This window comes from Bombina bombina, chromosome 1 (assembly GCF_027579735.1).
Source record: "Bombina bombina isolate aBomBom1 chromosome 1, aBomBom1.pri, whole genome shotgun sequence".
Lineage (NCBI taxonomy): Eukaryota > Metazoa > Chordata > Amphibia > Anura > Bombinatoridae > Bombina > Bombina bombina.
This window is the reverse complement of record NC_069499.1, coordinates 1,389,129,066-1,389,145,000: the sequence shown is the minus strand read 5'-3', so window position 1 is coordinate 1,389,145,000 and position 15,935 is coordinate 1,389,129,066. Positions and strand designations below refer to the sequence as shown.

At 41.2% G+C, this 15,935-nt stretch overlaps 1 protein-coding gene across 2 annotated transcripts in view; it reads right to left on the bottom strand.

Annotated features, from left to right (window-relative positions):
- Positions 1-15,935, bottom strand: part of SMG5 (SMG5 nonsense mediated mRNA decay factor) — a 200,383-nt gene that overhangs the window by 128,410 nt on the left and 56,038 nt on the right. For both annotated transcript variants that reach the window (XM_053704596.1, XM_053704602.1), the window contains exon 10: positions 9,808-10,016. In XM_053704596.1, coding sequence (XP_053560571.1) covers positions 9,808-10,016 — 209 coding nt within the window. The remainder of the gene's footprint in view (positions 1-9,807; positions 10,017-15,935) is intronic.

Here is a 15,935-nt window from a genome sequence, read left to right as displayed (position 1 = left end):
AGATCTTGTACACAGCGTAGAAACGCCCCTTTCTTTATTTGGTTTGTTGACAACCTTGACAGATGAAATCTCCCTTTTGGGGGAGAGGATTTGAAGTCCAGAAGATATCCCTGAGATATGATCTCTAACGCCCAGGGATCCTGGACATCTCTTGCCCAAGCCTGGGCGAAGAGAGAAAGTCTGCCCCCCACTAGATCCGTTTCCGGATCGGGGGCCCTCGATTCATGCTGTCTTAGGGGCAGCAGCAGGTTTTCTGGCCTGCTTGCCCTTGTTCCAGGACTGGTTAGGTCTCCAGCCTTGTCTGTAGCGAGCAACAGCTCCTTCTTGTTTTGGAGCAGAGGAAGTTGATGCTGCTCCTGCCTTGAAATTACGAAAGGAACGAAAATTAGACTGTCTAGCCTTAGGTTTGGCTCTGTCTTGAGGCAGGGCATGGCCTTTACCTCCTGTAATGTCAGCGATAATTTCTTTCAAACCGGGCCCGAATAAGGTCTGCCCTTTGAAAGGTATGTTAAGTAATTTAGATTTAGAAGTAACGTCAGCTGACCAGGATTTTAGCCACAGTGCTCTGCGTGCCTGAATGGCGAATCCGGAATTCTTAGCCGTAAGTTTTGTTAAATGTACTACGGCATCTGAAACAAATGAATTAGCTAGCTTAAGTGTTTTAAGCTTGTTTGAAATCTCATCTATAGTTATTGAGTCAAGAGTCTCTTCCAGAGACTCGGACCAAAAAGCGGCCGCGGCCAAGACAGACGCAATACATGCAAGGGGTTGCAATATAAAACCTTGTTGAACAAACATTTTCTTAAGGTAACCCTCTAATTTTTTATCCATTGGATCTGAAAAGGCACAGCTATCCTCCACCGGGATAGTGGTACGCTTAGCCAGAGTAGAAACCGCTCCCTCCACCTTAGGGACCGTCTGCCATAAGTCCCGTGTGGTGGCGTCTATTGGAAACATTTTTCTAAACACAGGAGGGGGGGGAAAGGGTACACCGGGCCTATCCCACTCCTTAGTAATTATCTCTGTAAGCCTCTTAGGTATAGGAAATACGTCAGTACTCGCCGGTACCGCATAGTATCTATCCAGCCTACATAATTTCTCTGGGATTGCAACGGTGTTACAATCATTCAGAGCTGCTAATACCTCCCCTAACAGTACACGGAGGTTTTCGAGTTTAAACTTAAAATTAGAAATGTCTGAATCCATTATATTGGGATCAGAACCGTCACCTGCAGATTGAAGCTCTCCGTCCTCATGTTCAGCATACTGTGACGCAGTATCAGACATGGCCCTATTATCAACAGCGCACTCTGTTCTCACCCCAGAGTGATCACGCTTACCTCTAAGTTCTGGTAATTTAGCCAAAACTTCAGTCATAACATTAGCCATATCCTGTAATGTGATTTGTAATGGCCGCCCTGATGTACTCGGCGCTACAATATCACGCACCTCCCGAGCGGGAGATGCAGGTACTGACACGTGAGGCGAGTTAGTCGGCATAACTCTCCCCTCGTTGTTTGGTGAATGATGTTCAATTTGTACAGATTGACTTTTATTTAAAGTAGCATCAATGCAATTAGTACATAAATTTCTATTGGGCTCCACTTTGGCTTTAGCACATATAGCACAGAGATATTCCTCTGAGTCAGACATGTTTAACACACTAGCAATTAAACTAGCAACTTGGAAAGACTTTTCAAAGCAATTTACAAATAATATGAAAACGTACTGTGCCTTTAAGAAGCACAGAAAAAAAGTTATGACAGTTGAGAAATAATAAACTTGAGAAACTATAACATCAAATTCTTTCCGGTAAAAACACAATTTTAGCAAAGGATTGCCCCCATTAGCAATGGATAACTAACCCTGAATAGCAGAAAAAATGTACAGAAAATAAACGTTTTTTATCACAGTCAGTCACAATCTCACAGCTCTGCTGTGAGTGATTACCTCCCTCAAACTAACTTTTGAAGACCCCTGAGCTCTGTAGAGACGAACCGGATCATGCAGGGAAGACAAGAGACTTCTGACTGAATTTTCTGATGCGTAGCAAAAGCGCCAAAATAGGCCCCTCCCCCTCACACACAACAGTGAGGGAGAACAGTAAACTGTCTTAAATTAAATAAAACGACTGCCAAGCGGAAAAAACAGTGCCCAAAACAATTTTTCACCCAGTACCTCAGATAATTAAAACGTTTAACATCAAATAAATGAAATGTCATTAGAAAGCCTGTTGCTAGTCACTGCAAGTTAGGCTAAAGTCTTATGCATACAGTATTATCCCAGTGAAGTGCCATTCTCCAGAATACTGAAGTTTAAATATACATACATGACAGCCTGATACCAGTTGCTACTACTGCATTTAAGGCTGAGCTTACATTATATCGGTATGGCAGAATTTTCTCAGTCAATTCCATTGTCAGAAAATAATATGCTGCTACATACCTCTTTGCAGGTTAACCTGCCCGCTGTCCCCTGATCTGAAGTTTACCTCACTCCTCAGATGGCCGAGAACAGCAATATGATCTTAACTACGCCGGCTAAAATCATACAAAAAACTCAGGTAGATTCTTCAAATTCTACCAGAGAAGGAACAACACACTCCGGTGCTGTTATAAAATAAACTTTTGATTGAAGGTATAAAACTAAGTATAATCACCACAGTCCTCTCACACATCCTATCTATTAGTTGGGTGCAAGAGAATGACTGGGTGTGACGTAGAGGGGAGGAGCTATGTAGCGGCTCTGCTGGGTGATCCTCTTGCACTTCCTGTTGGGGAGGAGTTAATATCCCAGAAGTAATGATGACCCGTGGACTGACCACACTTAACAGGAGAAAGCACGCCAAGCTTGTAAGCGGCATGTCTCTCAAAGTGAAAGTGAAACCTGTATATTCCATAACAGCCAATAAGCCCATAACATCTCACACATAAAAGCAGCAAAATTCAAACATAAAAGATTATTCCCCCCTGATCAATAATCCCCCTCAGGAGATATTAACCCTTGATTCTATACAGATAAAGCGTTATTTTAGCGTTATCATACATGTATAAAAAATGAAACGACAGGACTACTTAAAACTCCAGTCCCATTTCAAAGAGTACTACCCTCCATAAGAGACTACTCCGAATCTTCCGACACTTCTCTGCCAACCTCCTGTGACGAAAGGCAAAGAATGACTGGGGGGATGCAGCTAGTGGGGGAGGTGTTTAAGCCTTTGGCTGGGGTGTCTTTGCCTCCTCCTGCTGGCCAGGTTCTTAATTCCCACAAGTAATGAATGAAGCAGTGGACTCTCCTCTTATTAAGATGGAAATTAAAGCATTGCAAAATGCAGCCCTTATTTGCTTAAAAAAACAAAAACCTTGCTTTTGCTGTAAGAATTGTGCTTATCCTACTGCTTTATTCTTAACAAGCAAATTCTGTTACGTTATGCTGCAAAATCTCCCTAAGTGTCACCAGTTGGTACAAACTGTAAGTGAGCTTGTGCACTTCTATAAACAATCACTTTGAAGAATATGAAGCTGGGTCATGAATTATGTAGAAGACTTGAGTACAGAAACTGATCTACAGCCTTTCTAGGGATTGAGGAAAAATTTAAAGCAAAAAACATAATTTATGCTTACCTGATAAATTTATTTCTCTTGTAGTGTGTTCAGTCCACGGGTCATCCATTACTTATGGGATATATTCTCCTTCCCAACAGGAAGTTGCAAGAGGATCACCCAAGCAGAGCTGCTATATAGCTCCTCCCCTCACATGTCATATCCAGTCATTCGACCGAAACAAGACGAGAAAGGAGAAACTATAAGGTGCAGTGGTGACTGGAGTTATAATTTTAAAATTTAGAACCTGCCTTAAAAGGACAGGGCGGGCCGTGGACTGAACACACTACAAGAGAAATAAATTTATCAGGTAAGCATAAATTATGTTTTCTCTTGTTAAGTGTGTTCAGTCCACGGGTCATCCATTACTTATGGGATACCCATACCAAAGCTAAGTACACGGATGATGGGAGGGACAAGGCAGGAACATTAAACAGAAGGAACCACTGCCTGCAGAACCTTTCTCCCAAAACCAGCCTCAGAAGAAGCGAAAGTGTCAAATTTGTAAAATTTGGAAAAAGTATGAAGTGAAGACCAAGTTGCAGCCTTGCAAATCTGTTCAACAGAGGCCTCATTCTTAAAGGCCCAGGTGGAAGCCACAGCTCTAGTGGAATGAGCTGTAATTCTTTCAGGAGGCTGCTGTCCAGCAGTCTCATAGGCTAAACGTATTAGGCTACGAAGCCAAAAAGAGAGAGAGGTAGCCGAAGCCTTTTGACCTCTCCTCTGTCCAGAGTAAACGACAAACAGAGAAGAAGTTTGTCTAAATTCTTTAGTTGCCTGTAAGTAGAACTTCAGAGCACGGACCACGTCTAGATTATGCAAAAGACGTTCCTTCTTTGAAGAAGGATTAGGACATATTGATGGAACAACAATCTCTTGATTGATATTCCTGTTAGAAACAACCTTAGGCAAAAACCCAGGTTTAGTACGCAGTACTACCTTGTCTGAATGAAAGATCAGATAAGGAGAATCACAATGTAAGGCAGATAACTCAGAGACTCTTCGAGCCGAGGAAATAGCCATCAAAAACAAAACTTTCCAAGATAAAAGCTTAATATCAATGGAATGAAGGGTTTCAAACGGAACACCCTGAAGAACTTTAAGAACCAAGTTTAAGCTCCACGGAGGAGCAACAGCTTTAAACACAGGCTTAATTCTAGCCAAAGCCTGACAAAAGGCCTGGACGTCTGGATTCTCTGCCAGACGTTTGTGTAAAAGAATAGACAGAGCTGAAATCTGTCCCTTTAGCGAACTAGCGGATAAACCCTTTTCTAAACCCTCTTGTAGAAAAGCCAATATCCTAGGAATCCTAACCTTACTCCATGAGTAACTCTTGGATTCGCACCAATATAAATATTTACGCCATATCTTATGGTAAATTTTTCTGGTCACAGGTTTCCGACCCTGTATTAATGTATCAATAACTGAATCCGAAACCCACGCTTTGATAGAATCAAGTGTTCAATTTCCAGGCAGTCAGCCTCAGAGAAATTAGGTTTGGATGGTTGAAAGGACCCTGAATTAGAAGGTCCTGCCTCAGAGGAAGAGACCATGGTGGACAGGACGACATGTCCACTAGGTCTGCATACCAGGTCCTGCGTGGCAACGCAGGCGCTATCAGAATTACCGATGCCCTCTCCTGTTTGATCCTGGCAATCAGTCGAGGTAGCAACGGAAATGGTGGAAACACATAAGCTATGTTGAAAACCCAAGGGGCTGCTAACGCATCTACCAGCACCGCTCCCGGGTCCCTGGACCTGGATCCGTAACAAGGAAGCTTCGCGTTCTGGCGAGATGCCATGAGATCCAGATCCGGTTTGCCCCAACGACGAATCAGTTGAGCAAATACCTCCGGGTGAAGTTCCCACTCTCCCGGATTAAAAGTCTGGCGACTTAGGAAATACGCCTCCCAGTTCTCTACGCCCGGGATGTAAATCGCTGACAGGTGGCAAGAGTGAGACTCTGCCCAGCGAATTATCTTCGAGACTTCCAACATCGCTAGGGAACTCCTGGTTCCCCCTTGATGATTGATGTAAGCCAGTGTCGTGATATTGTCCGACTGAAATCTGATGAACCTCAGTTTTGCTAACTGAGGCCAAGCTAGAAGAGCATTGAATATTGCTCTTAATTCTAGAATGTTTATTGGAAGGAGTTTCTCCTCCTGAGTCCACGATCCCTGAGCCTTCAGGGAATTCCAGACTGCTCCCCAGCCTAGAAGGCTGGCATCCGTTGTTACAATTGTCCAATCTGGTCTGCGAAAGGTCATTCCTTTGGACAGATGAACCGGTGACAACCACCAGAGAAGAGAATCTCTGGTCTCCTGGTCCAGATTTAGCAAAGGGGACAGATCTGAGTAATCCCCGTTCCATTGACTGAGCATGCATAGTTGCAGCGGTCTGAGATGCAGGCGCGCAAATGGCACTATGTCCATTGCCGCGACCATTAAGCCGATTACCTCCATGCACTGAGCTACTGATGGGCTTGAAACGGAATGAAGGACACGGCAAGCATTGAGAATCTTTGATAACCTGGACTCCGTCAGGTAAATCTTCATCTCTACAGAATCTATAAGAGTCCCTAGAAAAGGAACCCTTGTGAGTGGTAACAGAGAACTCTTTTCCACGTTCACTTTCCACCCATGTGACCTCAGAAATGCTAGAACTATCTCTCTGTATGAGACTTTGCATTCTGAAAACTTGACGCTTGTATCAGAATGTCGTATAGGTACGGAGCCACCGCTATGCCTCGTGGTCTTAGTACCGCCAGAAGTGAGCCCAGAACCTTCGTAAAAATTCTCGGGGCCGTGGCTAACCCAAAGGGAAGAGCCACAAACTGGTAATGCCTGTCTAGAAAGGCAAACCTTAGGTACCGATAATGATCTTTGTGAATCGGTATATGAAGGTAAGCATCCTTTAAGTCCACTGTGGTCATATATTGACCCTCTTGGATCATGGGTAGGATGGTTCGAATGGTTTCCATCTTGAACGATGGTACCCTTAGGAATTTGTTTAAGATCTTTAAGTCCAAGATTGGTCTGAAGGTTCCCTCTTTTTTGGGAACCACAAATAGATTTGAGTAAAATCCTTGTCCCTGTTCCGATCGCGGAACTGAGTGGATCACTCCCATGATTAAGAGGTCTTGTACACATTGTAGAAATGCCTCTCTCTTTACTAGGTTTGTTGATAACCTCGAAAGATGGAACCTCCCTTGTGGAGGAGAGGTTTTGAAATCCAGAAGGTATCCCTGAGATATAATCTTTAACGTCCAGGGACCCTGCACATCTCTTGCCCAAGCCTGGGCGAAGAGAGAAAGTCTGCCCCCCACTAAATCCGTCTCCGGATAGGGGGCCCTGTCTTCATGCTGTCTTAGGGGCGGGAGTAGGCTTTCTGGCCTGCTTGCCCTTGTTCCATGACTGGTTGCCTTTCCAACCCTGTCTGTAACGAGCAGTAGTTCCTTCCTGTTTTGGAGCGGAGGAAGTCGATGCTGCTCCTGCCTTGAAGTTACGAAAGGCACGAAAATTAGACTGTTTGGACTTTGGTTTGGCCCTGTCCTGAGGAAGGGCGTGGCCCTTACCTCCCGTAATGTCAGCAATAATTTCCTTCAAGCCGGGCCCGAATAAGGTCTGCCCTTTGAAAGGAATGTTAAGTAGCTTAGACTTGGAAGTTACATCCGCTGACCAGGATTTAAGCCAGAGCGCTCTGCGCGCCTGTATGGCGAATCCGGAATTTTTAGCCGTAAGTTTGGTTAGATGTACTACGGCATCTGAAACAAACGCATTAGCTTGCTTAAGGGTTCTAACTTTGCTCAAAGCCTCATCCAATGGCTCTGTGCGAATCGCCTCTTCCAGAGACTCAAACCAGAATGCTGCTGCGGCCGTGACAGGCGCAATGCATGCAAGAGGCTGCAATATAAAACCCTGTTGAACAAACATTTTCTTAAGATAACCCTCTAATTTTTTATCTATTGGATCTGAGAAAGCACAGCTATCCTCCACCGGGATAGTGGTACGCTTGGCTAACGTAGAAACTGCTCCCTCCACCTTAGGGACCGTCTGCCATAAGTCTCGTGTGGTGGCATCTATAGGGAACATTTTTCTAAATATCGGGGGAGGGGAAAAAGGCACACCGGGTCTATCCCACTCCTTACTAATAATTTCTGTAAGTCTTTTTGGTATAGGAAAGACGTCAGTACACACCGGTACCGCATAATATCTATCCAACCTACACAATTTCTCTGGAATTGCCACCGTGTCGCAATCATTCAGAGCCGCTAATACCTCCCCTAGTAACACACGGAGGTTCTCAAGCTTAAATTTAAAATTTGACATTTCTGAATCTGGATCAGAACCGTCACCGACAGAATGAAGCTCACCGTCCTCATGTTCTGCAAATTGTGACGCAGTATCAGACATGGCTCTCGTGTCATCAGCGCGCTCTGTCCTTAACCCAGAGCTATCGCATTTGCCCCTTAATTCGGGCATATTATATAATACTTCTTTCATAACATTAGCCAAATCATGTAAAGTGATTTGTAAGGGCCTAGATGTACTTGGCGTCTCAATCCTACGCATCTCCCGAGCGGGAGACGCAGGTACTGACACGTGAGGAGAGTTAGTCGGCATAACTTCCCCCTCGTTGTCTGGTGATAGTTTCTTTATCGGTACAGATTGACTTTTATTCAAAGCAATATCAATACAATTGGTACACATCGTTCTATTGGGCTCCACATTGGCTTTTGAACATGATGAACAAACAGTTTCCTCTGAATCAGACATGTTTAAACAGACTTCGCAATGAAACTAGCAAGCTTGGAAATCACTTTCAATAAGTTTACAAGCAATATAAAAAACGCTGCAGCGCTTCAAAAATACAGATATAATTAAACAATTCTTAACAAGAAGTGTATTATTAGCAGAGGATTGCACCCATTAGCAAAAGGATGATTAACCCCTCAATACCCAAAACGGATAAAACGGATATCAATTAAGATTTAACGCTTTTAATCACAGTCAAGCACACTGTCACAGATCTGCTGTGACTGATTACCTCCCTCACAAATGAATTTTGCAGACCCCTGAGCTCTCTAGAGACGTCCTGGATCAAGGAGGAAGAAGCAGGAAGACTGTGCTAGAATTTTAACTGCGCCACAAGGCGCTAAAACAAGGTCCCTACCACTCCTATCACAACAGTGGGAGCCCTGATATAACGGTTTCCATGCAGAAAAATATGTTAGCCATGTGGAAAAAAATCATGCCCAAAGAATTTATCACCAAAGTACCTCACAAAAACGAATAACATGCCAGTAAACATTTTATTAAAAAACAACATTTTCCAATGCCATGCAAAGTTATCACTAAGCCTGCTACCAGTCGCTACCACTGCAGATAAGGCTTAAGTATTATTTCAGTTTAACAGTATTTTCTCAGTCAAATTCTAGTCCCTAGAAAATAACTCGACTGCGCATACATTTATCAGCCTGATACCAGTTGCCCCTACTGCATTTAAGGCTGTACTTACATTATACGGTAACAGCAGTATTTTCTTAGTCAATTCCATTCCCAGAAAATAAAGTACTGCACATACCTCATTTGCGGAGGACCCCGCATGCTATTCCCAGTTTCTGAAGTTACCCCACTCCTCAGAATGTCGAGAACAGCCAGTGGATCTTAGTTACGCCTGCTAAGATCATAGAAAAAAAACGCAGGCAGTTTCTTCTTCCAAATACTGCCTGAGATAGAAAAACAGCACACTCCGGTGCCATTTAAAATAACAAACTTTTGATTGAAGAATAGATAAGTAAAAACTCCAGCTCCTCTCGCGACCTCCTTCTTTGTTGAGGGTTGCAAGAGAATGACTGGATATGACATGTGAGGGGAGGAGCTATATAGCAGCTCTGCTTGGGTGATCCACTTGCAACTTCCTGTTGGGAAGGAGAATATATCCCATAAGTAATGGATGACCCGTGGACTGAACACACTTAACAAGAGAAATAAATTTTAGCTCTAAAACCAAACAAATTAAATGATCTCAATGATTTTCACACCCTTGTGCAGACCGGACACATGAGATTATATATCTCTCAAGCAGCCAGCTGGACTTTTTATATTGTTTGAGCTTTACCCTGTTTCTGCCAATTAGATAAGGGGTGAGGCCCTATCCTTTTAAGAACTGCTCTGTGTGGTTTGTAAAATGTATAAATATGTTACCTGCCCTCTTCAGGCTGTGGACACTCATCAGGCAGATCACAACCATACGGAAAACAAGCAGGTCAGGCAAAAAGGAGTAGCCACCCTCGTACTCATCTTCATCCTCACTTGCTGAGCTCAGATTAATGGATGACGGCAAATAAAACATGCATAGGTTAAAGTCCTCCAGGACTGACTGGCAGAGGGTAGTCAGTTCCGAATCTACAGAGCTAGAGACAAATTAAAAGGGCATCATTACTAGATCATTTATATTAGATTAACAATAAAATACAATTTCAAGATTAAATCTGGGAAAGACAACTTCAGCTAAATGTAAATTACGTAGACTGTGCTTTCTAAAAATGTACATGGCAACTTTGTAAAAGCTTAATGGGACATTATAATTGGAAAATACATGCTCTATTAAAGGGATAGAAAGATTAAAATGAAATATGCATGGGTGCATTGCAATTTTAAATAGAAGCAGTTTTGTAATATACTCCATTAACAAAAATGCTTCTAATAAGTAATTACTGTTTTCCTGTGGCATATGCACATATCTTGTGAGGCCCGTACACCAGTATTTAAGCACCACACCTTCTCAGAGAGTCAGCAGTTGTTTGAATGACACAAATTACATCTTCAGAAGCAACACACACCACTGAGCAGGTATGGTGTTTGAATACTGTTGCAGGGACCCTCACAGGATATGTGCGTATGCCACTGAAAAACCGTAATAACTTTTATTAAAAGCATTTTTGCTAATGGAAGTAAATTGCAAACATGTTTATATTTTAAAACTTAAAAGCACCCATGCACATTTCAATTTTAATCTTTCTACCCCTTTAAATCTGGGGGTAAATTGTAAGCCTTACGGCCAAACCTCTACCCTTGCACTTCACGGCTTTGTATGGCAGAGACTGAAAGGGGGGGAAAAAATAAGAGATAAAATCAATGCTGTATGTTCCCGTCAAGTAAGGATTTAAAGGGACAGTATACACTCATTTTCATATAACTGCATGTAATAGACACTACTATAAAGAATAAGATGCACAGATACTGATATAAAAGTCCAGTATAAAACAGTTTAAAAAAAACTTACTTAGAAGCTCTTAGTTTAGCTCTATTGAAAAGGTAACCGGAAAGCCCACTGCAAGTGGGAAATTAGACACACCCCCCCTCCCCCTTCTTTTGCATATGAAAAGACTCTCTACACAAACAGGAGCAAGCTGGAGAATGTAGCTGACTGTATTCACATAAACCTTTGGGGCTTGGTTAGGAGTCTGAAAATAAGAGCAATGTTATTTAAAAATAAGCAAAGCTATACATTTAAAAAAAAATAAAAAAAAATTAATGGGCTATATAAATAGATCATCTACAAAACATTTATGCAAAGAAAAAATGTGTATAATGTCCCTTTAAGGAACAACGTACTGTAAAATAATTGTTCCCTTAATGTGTTCCCAATGACGTGTTATACCACCTGCATAGTATAAAATGTATAAGAAACTGCTTGTTTATTTTTGTACAAGAAATAGCTGGTTTTGTTCTTTGAAACCACAATCAATTAAATTGTGTTGAGCTTGACAGGAAAACCGATTTTATCACTTTCTGTACACACACCGACTCCTTTATATCATTTGACCAAAGCCCAATACTTAGAGAACAACTGAAAATTAACATTTTTTTTTTTTACTCACTCCTAACCCCAATGGGAGGAGTAATTTCATCTGCTGGCTATATTTACACAGCTTTATTTTTTCTTTTCTTTTTTTTACAGTCAATACTTAAAAGGACAGTCTACACCTTAGATTAAGCTGCACATAGCCTCCTGTACTTCTTTCTATGTCATGCAGCAGGAACCGTAGAAAAGTTATTTTAAAATGAATATTGTTTCTGGACACTTTGATATAGCTGCCAAGCTCCACCCACTGATCACGATCTGGGCTGCATCTAGGCACTCTGCTGAATAGCAAAGACAGTCTGTTGAATCCAACTAGTGAGCCTTTTGTGATTTTTTCCGTTCCTGCTGCACAATATAGAAAGAAGTGCAGCTGCATCTAAGGTAAGACTTTAAGATGACTAAGGTGTAGACTGTCCCTTTAAGAACAGAAACATTGAGTAAAGGTGGGGATACCAAAGGCAAAATTAGCTATTCCAAATGACTGAAGTACTTGCAAACCTCTGTGTTGCCAGTTTAAATACTGGGAGGGCTGACCCAACCTGTTTGGAATATCTATAGTTTTATATTAACATTTAGGCTCCTATTAGTCAGAAATGTGAAGGTATTTACAGATTGTGGGCACTATTTATCAAGCTTCCCACTCAGTTTGAGAGCCCTTGTGCATGTAAACTCCCCACTTCTTAACGTCTGCTCCCCCTCAGAGGTGGCAATTATACCGGACTGATTGCCAAGCCTTGCTTGTGGGATTGCACAATCATTTGCTTGTGTAACATTAAAAGGGACATTCTACTCAAATTATTTTATTGCTAAAGGGATAGTAAAGGCCAAATTAAACTTTCATGATTCAGACAGGGCATAACATTTTAAACAACTTTCTAATTTACTTTTATCATCAAATTTGCTTTCTTCTCTTGTTATTTTTAGAAAAAGGCTAATTCTAGGTAGGCTCATATGCTAATTTCCAAGCCCTTGAAGGACATCTCTAATTTGAATGCATTTGATATTTTTTCACAGCTAGACTAGAGGGCGTTAGTGCATGTATTTCATATAGATAACATTGTGCACATGAAGTTATTTAATTGTCAGCACAAATTGCCTGAAATGCAAGTCTGTCAAAAGATCTGAGATAAGGAGGCAGTCTGCAGAAGCTTAGATACAAGGTAATTACAGAGGTAACAAGTATATTTCTATAACAAAATGAAATGCAAAACTGGGGAATGGTAAATAAAGAGATTATCTTTTTAAACAATAACATTTTTGGTGTTTACTATCCCTTTAAAAAGATAGATTATCCCTTAATTACCCATTCACGAGTTTTGCATAACCAACAATGTTATATTAATACACTTTTTACCTCTGTGATTACCTTGTATCTAAACCTCTGCAGACTGCCCCCTTATCTCTGTTCTTTTGACAGCTGTGCATTTTAGCCAATCAATGCTGACTCATAAATAATTCCATGGGAGTGAGCACAATGTTACCTATATGTCACAAATTAACTAGCACTGTCTAACTGTAAAAAAACTGTCAAAATGCTCTGAGAAAAGAGGCGTCCTTCAATGGCTTAGAAATCAATTTATGAGCCTACCTAGGTTTAGCTTTCAACATAACTCAGTGGTAAATATTTTAAAAATGAAGCATCTTTCAAAATGTTAATGAATTAAAGTGCCCCTGTTTTAAAGATTACTTTTATATACCGGCCAGTAATTTGTTAAAGATTACAATCACTTTAATTTTGACTAGACTGTCGCTTTAAATGCAGACATTCTAGCTAGTCCGTCAGGATCTTGACAAAAATGACAAATACCCAAGGGGAAGATTGTGTTTAGCCAGTACTAAGTACTCTAATGTATGGAGATAGACTATCTAGTAAATGCACAAGAGATCATAAGGTGTTAATGAAACTACAGACATTCATCTAATACTGAACTATACGTATACAGTGTAATAATGCAGAATATAAAAATGGTCTTCAGTGCCAACACAATTGACAAGATTTGTAGGCACCACTTCCCTAAACACCTTATGACAATTAACTGATAAAGACAAAATATCGGACCTTTTAAAAGGGACAATAAAGTTAAAATAAAAGTTTCATTATTTAGTTAGAAAATGGAATTTTAAACAACTTTCCAAGTTACATATTTTATCAAGTTTGCTTTGTTCTTTTTGCATAATTTATTGAAGAGTAGGCTAAGGAGCAGAAGTGCACTACTCAGAGCTAGCTGAACACATCAAGTGAGCCAATGACAACAGGCAGTGCAAGTACCAATCACCAGTTAGCTTCCAGTATTGCATTGCTGCCCCCGGAGCCTACCTAGGTATGCTTTTCAACAAAGATACTAATAGAACAAAGCAAATTACATAAAAAAAGGGAAATGAAAGGTTGTTTAAAACTACATGCGCTTTCTGAATAAGGATTGTTTAATTTTGACTTTGCTGTCACTTTAAGTTAACCTTTCCAAACATTCAAACTGCCTAAAACAGTAAGTAACCTTCACCACCAGAGCTGTGAACATGAAATAATGATTAACATTCAAAACATTTGCTCAACTTGCAACAGTAACATTTTCCAGATGCTTCTTTAAAGTGAAGGTAAACTTACCTGGGTTGCAATCTACAATAATACTCTTTCATTCATCATTTCTTCCCATCTTATCTTGAAATAAAGTTATCGCCGCTATTATTTTATTGTTGACACTAGCCGAATGCAACCCGTTTTTTTTTTGGGGGGGGGGGTTTAAGATGTGGGTCACGTTTTTTAGATACCCAATTCTGGCCGTTAGGCGGCCGTCAAGCAACGTCATCCGCCTATTTTACAGCGCATGAGCAAAAAATTGTCAGGCTTCGATTATGAGCGCGCTCCTGTGTCGCGCATGCGCATTCGTTTTCAGAGGAAGTAACGCCTGTACACCATCAGCCTAGTTTGCGCATTGGAGATAGATATCGCCGAGAATCGCATGCGCAGTAGAGTTAGGAATCCGTGATTTGCGCATGCCCTATAAAAACATTAATTGTGAATGCGCATTTGAGCTACGTATAGAAAACACACACAAATCGACAAAGTAGCGGATGGGAGGAGTTAGTGTGGCAACGGTAGGAAAAATATATTTATCAAAAATTGAGAAATAATAATTGGAAAAAAAAATTGCGATCTTGATAAATTAAGAGATATGTGTTCAAAAGGGACTAACTTTACCTTCACTTTAAATGTCAATATTTTCCTGACTCTTATCCAAACTAGTATGCAACATCACTTAAAGTGACACTCAAGTCAAAAACAGAATTTATGTTTACCTGATAAATTACTTTCTCCAACGGTGTGTCCGGTCCACGGCGTCATCCTTACTTGTGGGATATTCTCTTCCCCAACAGGAAATGGCAAAGAGCCCAGCAAAGCTGGTCACATGATCCCTCCTAGGCTCCGCCTTCCCCAGTCATTCGACCGACGTAAAGGAGGAATATTTGCATAGGAGAAATCATATGATACCGTGGTGACTGTAGTTAGAGAAAATAAATCATCAGACCTGATTAAAAAACCAGGGCGGGCCGTGGACCGGACACACCGTTGGAGAAAGTAATTTATCAGGTAAACATAAATTCTGTTTTCTCCAACATAGGTGTGTCCGGTCCACGGCGTCATCCTTACTTGTGGGAACCAATACCAAAGCTTTAGGACACGGATGATGGGAGAGAGCAAATCAGGTCACCTAGATGGAAGGCACCACGGCTTGCAAAACCTTTCTCCCAAAAATAGCCTCAGAAGAAGCAAAAGTATCAAATTTGTAAAATTTGGTAAAAGTGTGCAGTGAAGACCAAGTCGCTGCCTTACATATCTGATCAACAGAAGCCTCGTTCTTGAAAGCCCATGTGGAAGCCACGGCCCTAGTGGAATGAGCTGTGATTCTTTCAGGAGGCTGCCGTCCGGCAGTCTCATAAGCCAATCTGATGATGCTTTTAAGCCAAAAAGAGAGAGAGGTAGAAGTTGCTTTTTGACCTCTCCTTTTACCAGAATAAACAACAAACAAGGAAGATGTTTGTCTGAAATCCTTTGTAGCCTCTAAATAGAATTTTAGAGCACGAACTACATCCAAATTGTGCAACAAACGATCCTTCTTTGAAACTGGATTCGGACACAAAGAAGGCACGACTATCTCCTGGTTAATATTTTTGTTAGAAACAACTTTCGGAAGAAAACCAGGTTTAGTACGCAAAACCACCTTATCTGCATGGAACACCAGATAAGGAGGAGAACACTGCAGAGCAGATAACTCTGAAACTCTTCTAGCAGAAGAAATTGCAACCAAAAACAAAACTTTCCAAGATAATAACTTGATATCAACGGAATGTAGGGGTTCAAACGGAACCCCCTGAAGAACTGAAAGAACTAAATTGAGACTCCAAGGAGGAGTCAAAGGTTTGTAAACAGGCTTGATTCTAACCAGAGCCTGAACAAAAGCTTGAA